This window comes from Botryllus schlosseri, chromosome 1 (genome assembly GCF_051294905.1).
Source record: "Botryllus schlosseri isolate E-star chromosome 1, Bs_hap1, whole genome shotgun sequence".
In the NCBI taxonomy this organism is placed as follows: Eukaryota; Metazoa; Chordata; class Ascidiacea; order Stolidobranchia; family Styelidae; genus Botryllus; species Botryllus schlosseri.
The window spans coordinates 18,391,451-18,406,193 of NC_137236.1; the positions used below are offsets into that span (position 1 = coordinate 18,391,451).

Below are 14,743 nucleotides of genomic sequence, written 5' to 3' on the forward strand. Positions count from 1 at the left end.
AGTGGTAATAATGCGGCTCCGGAGCTGGAGCCGGAGCTAATGTATGATAGAAGAAAGCTCCGGAGCCGGAGCAGTTTAAATTTACGGCTGCTCCAAAGCCCTGGTTAGGACCGAGGAAAATTGCGATATTATGAATGCGAGCTATTGACTCGAGTCACAACACTATGGCTCGGACTTGACCCTCTACTCCAGGGCCGGGCAACATACGGCCCGCGACGGCATTTTGTCCGGCCCGTGGGCAGCTTCCCGTCTTACATGATAATGTGGCCCGAAGCCGATCAGTCTGCCGAGCTTTCCCACTACTTGCTTACGTCAGATTTTAGTGACTTTATGTTTTAATATATTCGTGTGTGTGCACTGCACAGCGTGCGAGAGTGGAGCTTACAGATCAGTTCGTCGAAGGGAGCAGAATCGCATTGTCAGCATTTAGTATGTACTTGACCCCAATGTTGTTTGTCGACTGCAATGGTCATTTACACCAGGCCGATAATGCCTATTTTTGATTCCGTAACGGCCAACTAGTAGCACGGCACACCTTCATGCAGGCTATTATGAGACACCGCTCAATAGTTATGCCGATGAGATGGCGAGGAGGAGCCTGGATAAACCTCCAACACTTAGGTAGCAATTCTAGAGTCGGACTCGAACTCATAACACATTGGGTTTTGTAGTTGTGGATCATACCACTGCACTATCTCGCCACCTACTCAACAACCCTAAGGAATTGATATTATGGTAAATTTGGGGTACCGGTCTGATCGAACAACTTAAAATCCTAATTAGGGATTACAACTTGTATTGATTGATCAGAGAGCATCGGACATGACGGTGCATGTATGACAGTGGTTCTCAAGCTGGGGGGCGTGGAAGCATCTGAAAGGAGCGCGAAGTCACAGTTAATTCATAAAATTTTCGCGCTCGGCGCGATTTACCTCGAGCTCATCGTGTTTACTCTATCTCATCATCATCATCATCATCATTGGTTTATTAGCAATTTTATCAGTTCAATACACCACAAAAAAGCGATACAATGAATAGACAGGAAGATGTCGAAACGACTTGGATTTGTCAATGGAATCAGACACCCGCCTTGGCCTAGGCGTAGTAAAGAGGAGGCATGCACACTGAATGAAAGTAAAGAATATAGTATAGAAAAAGAAAGCGACAAGAAATAGGGCGGCGTGTCACGGGAAGCAAGATCGATAGGTCAGTCGTGGTCCGGTAATCTTGAGGATGCACTGTATGTATTTAATAGTAATTGCTTGTATTTCGACTTGAATGTGGACATGCTAGTCGACTGTCGGATGGCCTGCGGGATACTGTTCCACACATCAGGTCCGGCATATTTGATGGAGCGATGATCTTTTAGGTCGATCATATGATATTTGGACGACGTGGACGCGCGTGTGTTGTACTTGTGCACTTTTGATTCCGAGGTAAAGAAATCATTGAAATATTCGGGGCAACGACCGCAGTGGAACTGATACATAAACTTGGCGATTTCTAGTTTCCGCATATCTTCTATGTTTAGGACGCTGAATCTCTTCAGCAGCGACTGTTGGATGGGCAACCAGGCCCCTTTGGAGCTCTAGCTATGATTCGGAGTACTTTATGCTGTAGTTTTTGCAGTGGCTTGAGTGCAGTTTTATTGGCAGCCCCCCAACACAGGATGCCATAATGTAACTTCGATTGGAATAAGGATTTAAAGAGTATCAGAAGAACTCACTATTGCCGAAATTTCATGTGACAATTCTCTCATCAATAGCCATAACCTGTAATGCCAGCAAACCATAAGTTGGGAGGGCTACTATTCTGATTCACCTCTTTAATATTTCTGATATCACGATAAGGTTGGCACGGAATCTTTCCCTATTAATAAGGGGTGCGTGTTCAAAAAAGTTTGAGAACCATACATGACAATACTGTTCTCAAATCCACATTATCTTCGACATTATCGGCGAGAAATTGCTTTGAAACAAAATTGCTTCCTTAAAATACTATCATTAAATACTATTTATTCCATGTATAATGTATATGTGAATGAATGAGCAAATATTGTATCGATTCAGCAATCCGGCCCGCCAAGCACCTAATTTTCCTATATCCGGCCCGCCGACTGGAGAAGTTGCCCGCCCCTGCTCTACTCACTGAGTTGGATTGACTCGGTGGTAAATTGAAAATGACTCGAGTCAAAACTATAAAAGCGAGATGGACTTGTGACTTGGTTACAACGCTGTGCGAGAGTACTGCAGTATGTAGATAAAGAATATTCCTGCTGTGACATACATTGAAAAAATTTACTGCTATCAAGTGTTACACAAAACCACCAATTTGTTTAGCAGTGATCGTGCCATATTGTGCATTCTGAAATAAGGTTAACAGTAAATAGCAGCCAATGATTTCAATGCAAATACAAGCAAACACATCAAATGCTAGCACATTTCAATGTGTCCGTCCGACCAAGTCAGTCACAAAATATGTGTCACTCTAAAAATGGCGGGTGGGATGATCAAATCCAGTTACACGAATACTCTGTTACTCTTTACTCCCTACTTTGAAGGCCAATGTCTGTCGATAGACTGAGTGAAACTGTTGACCTGCCCTTTTTAGTAATCAGCTTACCAGGGCTGTAACTAAGTCACGAGTCAATGTCACTTTTATAGTTTCGACTCGAGTCATTTTCAATTCGCCACCAAGTCAAGTCCGAGTCCAAGTCCGCTAGTAGTTGGTCGAGTCCGAATCTGTGTTTTGACTGGAGTCCAAGTCCAAGTCATTATGTTTCCAGTTCAACCCACCTTTTCAACTCTGCTCGAGTAATAGAGAATGGCTCGCATTCATGATATATTTATTTTCCTCATCCTCCCTACTTTCCAAGTATCAGGACTGATAGACGAAATACCAACAATGTGGTGACTTTACTGTTCTTTGAAGTTACAAGAAAATGTCTGTCTTGGCCGTCCTAGTCTCGAGTCATATGACTCGGTTTGAGTCATGCACAATGACTCGAGTACAAGTCGAGCCAATACAAAAATTGACTCTGTCGAGTAATTCAACTCATTTGAAAAAATGACTCGAGTCACCATAAAAATCGCAACTCGAGTCGACTCATGACTCGAGTCATTACAACTCTGCAGCTTACCAAAAGTCTGTGTTAACATTTGATATTAGTACTAGGTGAAAGCAGGGTTGTAATGAAATGACAACAGTCCCATGGACTCGACTTGAGTAGCAATTTTTCGTTGACTCGAGTCATTTTCTGAAAACTAGAAAATGAATCGACTCGAGTCAATTTCTGTAATGACTCGACACATTCAGGACTGATAATTAAAAACTAGGCCTTTGTTTAAATAAACACGTGCAGAGTGAGAAAAATGAGTAATTGAGTATATTATGAATCCGAAGACATCGATATCATCAAAGAGTTTCATAGAAGTGAGTTGAGCATGACCTGAACTAGATAGCTATTACTAGGGTTATCATACGTTCCCTTTTAAGAAGTTTTTCCTCCTTTTCAATAAATTGAAAGTGTTCCCGGAGGACACCTAACTGTCTTCTTTTTTGGGAATGTGTCCTCAATCCTTATATGACAAGGATTGAAATGCCATGAATGATGCGACTCCGACGCAGCTAACGTCGGAGTTCTGTAAAAAATCTGGTAAATCGGGAGTTGAGTCAAAGTGGCGAACTTTTTTTAGTCAACACAGTGTTATCGGAAAATAAATTTGCAAAATCACCAGTTTTCCTCTCCAGTGCTCGAGGTTTCAGAATTTAAGTTTCCTCTTCTGAGGATCTCAAAATATGGTAACCCTAGCTAACAGTAAACGCTATGACGTGGACTCGAGTCTAAACAGTAGGACTCCGTACGTTGCTTCCCGACTTAGACTTGCCTTGGTGTGAATTGAAAATGTCTCGACGTGACTCGAGTCAAAACAAAAAAAGTCAAATTGACTTGCGATCGGGAACCTTGTGACTTGGTTACAACTAGGGCTGGGCACAATGATTCGAGTACTCGAATCTGAATCGAGTGTTAATTTTAATGATTCGAGTCGAGTAGTAAAAGACGATTATTTCGAGTACTGAAATTTTCCGCTCCTTGCCACCGAAAGTTAATTTATCAACGAGAATTATAGTTTCGATACTAATTTTCACCGTTGAGGCCTTGAAACCTTGATTGGCCGTATTGTAGCATACGAAACATGTAGTACACAGCTACGAAAGTTACAGGAAATAGCATATTTCCGAAGTCATGATCATCCCACAACATTGTCACAAAGTGCAATGAAATCGGTATGGTCGAAAAAATGTGATGGATAAAATGCATTATATTTTTATGGTCGCATCAAAAGTACGTATTTGAACTTTGACATAGTACATTCTGTTATGACGTCATAATGAGTGATACTCGATTACTCGACTCGACTCGAAGCATTTTACGTGATTCAGAATCGAATCACTCAGGTACTCGATTTTGCCCAGCCCTAGTTACAACCCAGCTTTTGATCTCTGTCGATGGCAACTGTGCCTGTAAAGGACTTGTATGTATAAGAATTCCAAATATCCGCCTTGCAGCTTCAGCAGCTTGACTTTGCCGTGTAATCTTCTTCGCGTGGCGTTGTGGTACGTCTTTCTTAAAATGATTTCTGCCTAGAGCGATCTTAGCAGCATGAAGCTTGTTGTGATACTTGAGAGAGCTCTTTTGCGTGAACCTTGTCCCGCAAGTATTGCATTGATAATTTTTGTGCCCGGCGTGCGATCTTTCATGTCTCTGCATCGAAGTTTTGTGAGTGAAGGCTTTTCCGCAAATGACACATTTATGATCTCTCTTGTCGCTATGAACCATTAAATGACTCTTGAGGTAACTCTTAGTAGCAAATTCCTTCTCGCAAACGTGGCATTTATGCTTATCGCCGGCGTGATTACCCATATGATTCGTCAGGTTACTCTGTTGAACAAATTCTTTCCCGCAGACTCCGCACTTGAAATTTTTTCTGCCAGCATGAGCATGAGCAATGAGCATCCATATGCCGATTCAGGTTATATTTTTGAGCAAATTTTCTTCCACATTTATTGCATACATGCTCTTTGATACCAGTGTGAATGCTCATATGGCTCATCAGATTACTCCTATGAGGGAAAACTTTCCCACAGACATCACACTCCTTACCTTTTTTTACTATACTGGAATGAATTTCCTTATGTCTCTTTAGCCCTGCTTTCCGAGCGCAAGCTTTCCCACAAGCTTCGCATGGATATTTTTCGGCAGTCACGGGAAGACTTGGAATGTCAGACGCCACGGTGATATCTTCTGAAATTTTTCTTTCCGACCCATCGCAAGATATTTTTATGGCGGCATGTCTTTTCATATGTCGATTCAGGTTTTGAGCAAATTTTCTTCCGCATGTATCGCATACATGCTTCTTGATACCAGTATGAATGCTCATATGAGTCGTCAGATTATTGCTACGATGGAAAACTCTCCCACAGATCTCACACTCCTTAACTTTTTTCACTGTACTGGAATGATTTTTCATATGCCTCTTTAGTCCGGCTTTACAAGAGCACACTGTTCCACAAGTTTCACATAGATATTTTTTGGCCATTACAAGAAGATGTGGAACGTCAGACACGGCGGCGATATCTTCTGAAATTTTTCCTTGGGTCTCATCTTCTTTTGCCTCACAAGGATTAGGCAGTGTTTGTTTCTCCGTCAATATTATCTGAATATCCGATTCCATTGGCGTTGCAGCAAGATATTTTGACGTGAAGATCCGAAAAAACGACCCAGTACAGATATCCTAACAAATCAGGGTACCGATTATGATGAACTACTAATCAAATTAAGTTCCCTATCAAAAACTGCAAAAAATTTATAAGGAAATATCACGACAAAGCAAATAAGCAATAATCAGAGGCAGGGTTGCAATGACTCGAGTCACGATTTTCTGATGACTCGACTTGACTCGAGTCATTTTCTCCAAATACGGCCAAGTCATATGACTCGAGACTCAGACGACCAAGACCGACAATTCATTGTAATTTTGCAGAATAGTAAAGTAACCACACCATTGGGATATCGTCTATCGGCACTGGTACTTGAAAATGCAACCAGAAACTGCTAAAAGTGAGAAAAATTTGTGTATTATAACTGCAAACCTTTCCATATCACCAAACAGAGTTATAAAAAGTGGGATTCACGATTACCGGTTGGAATGAATTCAAATTTGGTGTACATCCTATTTCAAGGCAAGCAAGCAAGATTTGAAAAAATAAGTTTTTTTTTCAACAACCCTAGTGAACGACCGTCTGGCTCTCAAATCTATAAAGGAGGACATTTTGGATTTCTTAAAAAAAGAGGACAAATCCTCCTGCAGGAGGATGTAAAGTAGCCCTACCAATGGCGCTATGAAGCGGTGCTAATTTCAAAAATATGAAAATGGCATGTAGATTCAGGGAAAAAGCCTGGACCCATGTATAATAAATACCCTGCACGAGCAGTATGTTTGACACCCCTGCTCTACGGCATTGTCTCTAAACGATTGTAGATAGAGGTAAAGCCTGCGAGGCCCGGGACTCGATAGTTCAGGCCAGTGAGGATTGCACGCAATGACCAAATTTCGCACGCGTACAAATGGCAAACCAACTCAGCAGGCGATCGTATGCTGTTGTGCAGCTAATTGGCAACAGGCCTCTCGTTATTTGGCAGCGTCCAACACTGATAATATGAATTACTGGGCAGGATGGCTGAAGGTGACGGGCGATTGACAGAAAACAAGAAGGTGTGATTCAAGGTTTTATTTCGAGGGAGATTTTTTCAAGAAATGTGCCTGTGAAATATGCACCCCTCGATTTTGTGCACTATTCATGGAAAATCACAGTCCATAGTAACTGACCGCCTCTGTGAGTGACAACAAGCAAGTAATATTATTTCGGAGCAATAGTTTCTTTGCTACTTTCCACTAGGGCTGGGCACAAAGATTCCAGTAATCTATTCTGCATGGAGTATTAATCCTAATGATTCAAAGCGATTAGTGAGAGACTGTCTTTTTAACTACTGAAATTTTATGCCATCTGCCACTATGAGTGAATGAAGTAGAATTATAGTTTCAATCAGGGTTCTAATGACTCGAGTCACGACCAAGTCATATGACTCAAGACTAGGACGGCCCAGATAGACATTTCATTGTAACTTCGAAGAACAGTAAAGTCACCACATCATTGGTATTTGGTCTGTTAGTCCTGATACTTGGAGAATACGGCCATAAGCTGTTAGGACGGAGGAAAATTACGATATTGTGAATGCGAGCCATTCTATATCACTCGGGCAGGGTTGATAAAAGTGGGTTTGACCGGATTGAACTCAAAACCGACCAGTGAACACGATGACTTGGACTCGGACTTGACTCGGTGGTGAATTAAAAATGACTCGACTTGACTTGCGTCAAAACTATAAAAGTGAGATTGCCTTGTGACTTGGTTACAACCCTGGTTTCAACACTGTGGAAGCGTTGAAACCCCGATTAGTCGTATTGCAACAATCATGTCTGTGAAAGGTACAGACGTTACAGGAAATACCATCTGTGAAGTTGTGATTGACCCAATCCATTACCGCAAAGTGCAATGAAGTCTATTTATCGGTTGTCCTTTTCTCTTCATTACTCCATTCCTCGTCATCACTCGATTCGCTTACAGATTTCATCTTCTTGAGACATGTGTAGCATACTTTCAAACCTGGTATAATTGTTTCGTATTTCTTTCTCAATTTAATTGCGGAGATCCAAACTAATTATGTGTGTTCCTTTGGGGTGTTTCGACGTTTTTCTTCGATGTACTCCAAGTAAATCGCAACATCGTTTAGACGAAACTGTCGTAAATTTTTTAAGGTAGTACACTTCATGATGCAGGCATGAGTTTACGCCAACTTTTCCAGCTGCGCTACCTATGCCTGATCGCCACAGAAGCAATTTTCTTTCCTTTACTGGAAGCTTACTCAGAGGCTTGAGCAATTTTTTCCTGTAGTAGGACAGGGAATGACAATGATGGATGCTATTTGTGAGTGAGCCAATGGTACATGGCTCAAGTTCCGTTTCTTTGTTTTGTTGCAACATAGTATTCTGTTCTGATTAGCTATGTTACCTACATTACCTAGTCTATAAAAATCGAAGAAACAAAATATTTGCGATGGTAACTGCACTCAAAACATTTTATAGGTGGCGCCAAAGAGGCACCAATTTTCAAATATTTGCAAAACTGGCTAATCCATGGTGGAATAATGTAGGCCTACAATTTGAAAATCCAATTTTATATCAACAGTACTGGCTTCAGAGTACATTTTGCACTAATTTTTCTTGTGTGAACAGAATTCCACATCAATCTTAAGTCTGTGCCCCCATTTTTTTCATCCATAAGCTTTTTTCATCGAGTTTAGAGCGAAAAAGTTTATTTTTTTTTTCAATTCCTTGGCCCCAGAATTGGATAATCAGACATTTTCATCGGTTTTCTACTATCATTAAAGCGAAAAATGTCGATTTTAGAGATTTTTGCATGTTGCGCCACCTAGTGCCAAGAGAATTTTGAATCTGTCTGAATCTGATAATTTTTAAAATCTATTTTATTCACTCAGAATTCAAAAAAGAACAACACTTGTAAATGCTGGACAATTCTAAGGGTATGCATATGCATTAGCATTACAAATGTAAAAAATTTGCTGAATTACAATGGAACGAGTCATAGGTATGATTGAAAAAACACCAAATAGGCCTAATGTTCAATTTGATGTGAAACCGTCATTATATTCTTTGCGGTCGCTCAAAGTACATATTTGAACTCTCCTCATCTCTCATGCTGTTCATACTGCTACTTCTAATACACTACACACACGCACTACCTTTATACACTAGCTTCACTCTTACTTCAGTTATTGTCATAGTTGGAACTCTTTTTTGGAACGAATTACTCAATAAAAATTTTTCACTGATTTTTCAAGTTTAGATGCGACTGAGAAGAATATGCGATAGATTGTGCAATATTGTACATTTTCAAATATGGTAACACTACAACAGCCGCAACAGTGGTTTCAATGCAAAGACAAGAAAATTACACAAACAAATAGCACCTGTGATGCGTTCGACGCGGTCAGTTACAAAACACGTGTCACATTGAAAATGGCATGTCAGATGGTCACAGATAATGCATGAAATCAACAAAATAAATCCCGCGATATGAATACTCTAAACTCCTATAAAAACTAAGGACGATAAAGCACTCTAGTACCTGAGTAGTGACAAAAACGAAAAGTCGATAGCTTTGCGCATTCCTAATATCTACGGCTTTTTGGTACCGTAAGTTGATGACTAAAAGAGCGTCATCAGTCTCATCACGTTCGCCAAGGCACAATCACGGTTTTATTGCCAGAAACCACGCGCTAAGGCTGTGGTTCCCAACCTTTTTTGTCTTGAGGACCCCTTTGGCCGATATATCAGCCACAATTCCCTGTAAGTAATTAAGCAGTCTCGGACTAAAACGGGATATCTTTCCATTACAAGCACTAGTTGACTAAATAACAAGGATATCGCCGTGGCTTTCAATCTCTGTCAGAGATGCCCCTTCAAAAGCGGACCGCATTACATTCTGGTGACGTACCACGGCCCAATCAGTCTTGCCGCCCCGAAAATGAATGAATGAAAAAAATATGGTAGTCACGTTCGGTTGTGGCAACGCTGCAGTAAATTTTAACATGTTTTCGCAATCGGCTATCTGTTGACTAAAAATGAAACGTCACTTTCGATTACAACGAATTCGAAATAAATGGATAAATTAGATATGTTTTTTCTTCACAATCTTGACTCAATTGAATACCGGTAGTACATTTGTATTGAAATGAACCCGAATATTTGCCACTAGTCAGGGGTAATCGTTAGCAATTACTAGAGAATTGGAAAGAACATTGTATATCAACACTTGTATCACAGAATATGACGTCACAGGCATGAAATTTCGAATAGAGCATTCAATCAATACTATTTTTAGATTCTACACCAACTTCTTTTGTTATTGTACCATCTTAAAATAGTACATTGAACCTGAACGCTCTCTTATTCGAAATTTCTGCTGGTGACGTCACATTTTGTGATACGATTGCTGATATACATTGTTCGTTCCAATTCTCTGCTAGTTGCTGACGATTGCCCCTGATGAGTGTCAGCCGAAAATATTCAGGTTCATTGCAATATCGTTATACTATTAAATTGTATATATATTGAAGCTCTTTGCCTCCCAGAAACTCTTCAAATCTCGACTCAAAAAAAGATGAACACTTTTACTAGCAGACTCGTCGTGATGATGTGATATTCCCGCTTAGGAGAAATTTCTCCGTAGCTTATGTCCATTGTTAGCATTCCGGAAAAATAAAGTTTTGTCAGATTTTGATTTCGACCACGGTTATTGGTTAGCCTATGTTTTCCATAAACTAGGCTTTCCAAAGATGTTAAAAATGGGCATTGGGGCTGTTCTAAAAAAATCTTTTTTAAAAATTTTTCTGGCTATTTGATAAAATTGTTTGTTTGCTGCCTAAAAAATGCTGCACACCAATTTGGGCTTGATGACTAACTTACGCATATGATAAGCTTGGCAACGAGTCTGGAAGTGCTGTCAATTAGCGAGTCCCTGATATCTCGTGAACAATTAGAAATACGGGCTATATCAACGCGTATTACACAGACTCGGCAACGATTTACGCAGGTTAAAATGTCCGAGTTAATATGGAATCTGTTATATAATGGCACCGATTTCAGGCCAAGAAGACATGATAACCTTTTTGTAAATATAGAAAAGTCTTTATTAATTCCCTATGGAGTACACAATGTATCCAAACTGCGAATAAGTATGTGCTATTCAAGCAACACACATCTCTTCTTCCTAAACAAGCTACGGAGTGACCGATTTTCCTCAACTAATGCGATTGATGCATTGTAAACATTGTAGAGCGTTTCACAGAGTCTGACTCATGCATCAGCCGGGTCGGACTGGTGTTTATAGTGAGACGCTCTACAATGTTTTGATGGTATCGATCGAATTAATTGAGCAGAAGAGAAGACGATACCAGATGTGTTACATTGTGCACAGACGAATCTCGCTAATTGGCAACACACTTCTCTAAAATTTGCCGCGCAACACTGATAATACGACTTCTTGAATTGCAACTGAATATTAGCGCCAGAATAGTCATTTCAAAAATACGATGTTTCGACCCCCCCTCTGGTTACGCGTTTTTCAGACAACCAAACTTTCATGGGCTAGCCGGTAAAATCTGCAAATTATTTATATCTAATTTTAATAGATAAATCCTAACTTTTTCTTATATAGCAATGCCTCTACAGGTTGGAACTGAGCCAAAATTGGTGTGCAGCATTTTCGTAGGCAGCCTAACGATTTTATCAATGTAGCCAATAAAATTTGAAAGAAAAGTTATTATTGAACAGTCTTAATGGGCCTAAGCTACTCAGATTCCACCGTGGAGGCTACAGTTCCGACTGGAAACCAGGCAAAAGAAATACACATTGACAAGATCTACTCTCAGACTTTGCAGTTCTGATATAGAAGATATGAAACATTTGGCGAGTCGAGGCGTACCATCCTTGACAATTCTTAACCAGATTCCCGTCTAACAGCTATGAAATTACCCCTGCACTTGGGAACGGTGATAAGAACGTATCAAAGCAATGATGATGATGCAGTCTCATCCGACATTACCCCCGAGTCCCGAGTTCTCAACTTGTGCATCTTGAGTTAGGTGAGGGCTGTCTTTTTCTAATGGTGTTGTGGTTTCCAGTCTTTGATAAAATGACTTGAGCCAAATTGGATCCTTGTAGCATGGATGAGACTTGAGAGAACTCCTTTGAATAAACTTTGTACCGCATATATCGCATTCGTGATTCTTGCTCCCAGTGTGCAGTCTTTCGTGCCGCTTCATCGAAGATTTGCGAGAGAAGGTTTGCCCGCAAACTCCACATCTATGGTTTTTCACGCCGCTATGAACGACTAAATGCCTCTTGAGGTAACGCTTGGCGAAGAATTCCTTCTCGCAAACGTGGCATTTGTGCTTCTTGTCCGAGGCGTGAAGTTCCATATGATGTATCAAGTTACTTTTCAGAGTGAATCCTTTCCCACATAGTCTGCATTTGAACTTTTTACCGCCAGCTTCGGTATCCGAACAAGTCTCGAAGTAATCTTTTTGAGAGAACCCATCTTCAGATACGACACCATCACCATCACACTTGGTCCTAGCGTGCAATTTCTCGTGAGCCTTCAACGACGTGTTGCGTGAAAAAACCTTGTGACAGACTCCACATTTATGATTCTTAACGCCAAAGTGAACGTGAGCCAAATGAGACTGGAGGTAACGTTTGGAGACGAACTCCTTTCCGCATATTTCGCACTCGAGCTTCTCGTTGTGAACATTCATGTGACACGTCAGGCTACTCCTTTGAACGAAACCTTTCCCGCAAACGTTGCATATGAAATTTTTCAAGCCCGCGTGAATATCCATGTGCGGCTTCAGACTGGATTTATGCGCCATCATTTTGCCACATATATGACAAGTGTACTCTTTGATACCGGTATGACCACTCATATGCATCGTCACGAGAGTCATAGTAGGGAATTCTCTCCCACAAATTTCACATTCATGTCCTTTCTGTCTGAAACCGGTATGAATTTTTGTATGCCGCGTCAAGACTGATTTCTGGGAGAACACTTTTTCGCAAGTTTTGCATGGATATTCTTCAGCCTTCACAGGAAGACTTGGGACATCAGCTTCCGCGGCAATATTTTCTGGAATTTTTCCTTGGGTCTCATCGCGAGACGTTTTGCTGGCGGCATGCGTTTTCATGTGCCTCTTCAAGGATGCTTTTAGAGAAAATACTTTTCCGCATGTTTTGCATGAATGTTCTTTCGGTGAGCGAGGAAGGCTCAGTATCTGTCTCCATGTCAGTAGTTTCTTCACTTTATTTTCCATTGGGCTTGCAGGATGCTTTGGTGGTGATAAAGTACAGAGTTAGCAGGCTAGTGAGTACAGATCTTGGAAAAAATCACGGTCTCTAACCTAATTATGAAGAGCAACCAATTAAACAATGTTTTCTAAAGAAAACCTGAGTACATTTAAAAGGAATTACTATTGTGAAATACGGTATATGCAGGATTTTTAGAGAATATGCTTTTGGTAGTGACAATGCCAATTTCAACATGGCTTTTCCTTCAGGGATGTCATTTTCTCGAGAAATATTCTTTATCTCACATCTCACACACCATCTTGACTTCTTGTGTGAAACCTCTGCACTGAATATTACGTCCAGTCAATTGGAACAAGATAACCTAACCTGTACAGTTCGGGTGAATAATTCAGTTTCGACTTCTGGAACTTCAAACTCGGCCTAGGATGAAAACTACGGTAAGCTTGTCAGCTAGTCCGGTAGCCTACATCTTAGTCTTTTTCATACAAACTTCACTCCCTGAGTGGAATTGGTGGCAAACGTCACGTGCAACTTTTAATTTAATTATCTAATTATTCTACGAAAGAAACCCTTCCACCACGCGCAACTTATTGACGAAAATAACCACCGATTCCAGTCTGGCTTCACTCTTGCCTAGGCTGGATCATGTTCACAAACCGCCAGTCAGGATATTAAACAGTCTGCTACTGATAAAAATGTGCTGCAAGCAAGGCATTGTTCTATTGCGTTGGTTCTTCAATTACTAACTCTCCAAGTAGGCCTGCAAATTATTCAAAGCTCACAAAATAGCATTTTCATTTACAAATATTTCTTCAACAAAAACACTTGATTTGCCGAATTTTGAGAAAATATACACTAGATTGACTAGAACACTAGGTTAAGTCAAAATACACCAAATCTAGTGTAAAAACACTTGGAATGGTACCACTGAATATTAGATGAAATCAAATTTGCGAAATTTCACGAGGGGAGACATGATAAAACTTCGTTACTTGCACCATAACGTCGAAACATCATGCGGTACCGACTGCGACCTGCAACCGAATCGATTTGGCGCGAGCTCAACCCCCATCTTTATCGAAAGATGCTGTCAGACTGATCCTAATGTTATCAATAGTATAGCTGTCGGGGAACTAAAAGCCGCATTCTACCAGCACCGGCCGCACGACGCACACAAAATCTTCGATTTCCCAGTTCAAGTATGAGGTAACAATTAACAAACAATAACAACGAATCTAAAGAAGGCGTATATAAATTGGTGATACTAACAATGTCGGCGATGTCATCTTATTTTGTTGATGTCACCATTGAGCTATATATGTCACCCATATATCTTGAGGATGGCACCGAAGAAATCGTAATTTTGACGGTGTTACGATCAGAAATTAGACTAGCTCTCACTCCCCAAACTGCCAAGTGAAGTTTTAAAATCGTGCAATATGAAATTCTGGCAGCTACATGAATACCTTCTCAAAAGATTTGGTGTTTTAAACATAGAAGATATGAGGAAGCTAGAAGTTTATGTATCAGGTCCATTGTGGTCAATGTCCCTCAAATTTCAACGACTACTTCACCTCAGAGTCAAAAGTACAACACACGCGCGTCAACGAAGAACAACTACTATATGATCAGGACGGAATACAAGAAAACGCATTGCTCTATCAAGTATGCCGGACCCCAATTTTGGAACAGCCTCTCGTCGGCTATGCGACAGTCAATCCATTGGGTTATAATTT

At 40.6% G+C, this 14,743-nt stretch overlaps 1 protein-coding gene across 1 annotated transcript; it reads right to left on the reverse strand.

Moving 5' to 3' along the window:
- Nucleotides 1-281: 281 nt before the first annotated feature.
- Nucleotides 282-14,227, reverse strand: LOC145437838 (uncharacterized). Its single transcript, XM_080315154.1, has 3 exons — nucleotides 11,738-14,227; nucleotides 5,165-5,795; nucleotides 282-5,022 (listed from the first exon to the last, which is right to left on the reverse strand). Exons 1-3 carry the CDS (start codon nucleotides 13,010-13,012, stop codon nucleotides 4,451-4,453), a joined length of 2,478 nt encoding a protein of 825 aa, XP_080171280.1. The 5' UTR covers nucleotides 13,013-14,227; the 3' UTR covers nucleotides 282-4,450.
- Nucleotides 14,228-14,743: the final 516 nt, after the last annotated feature.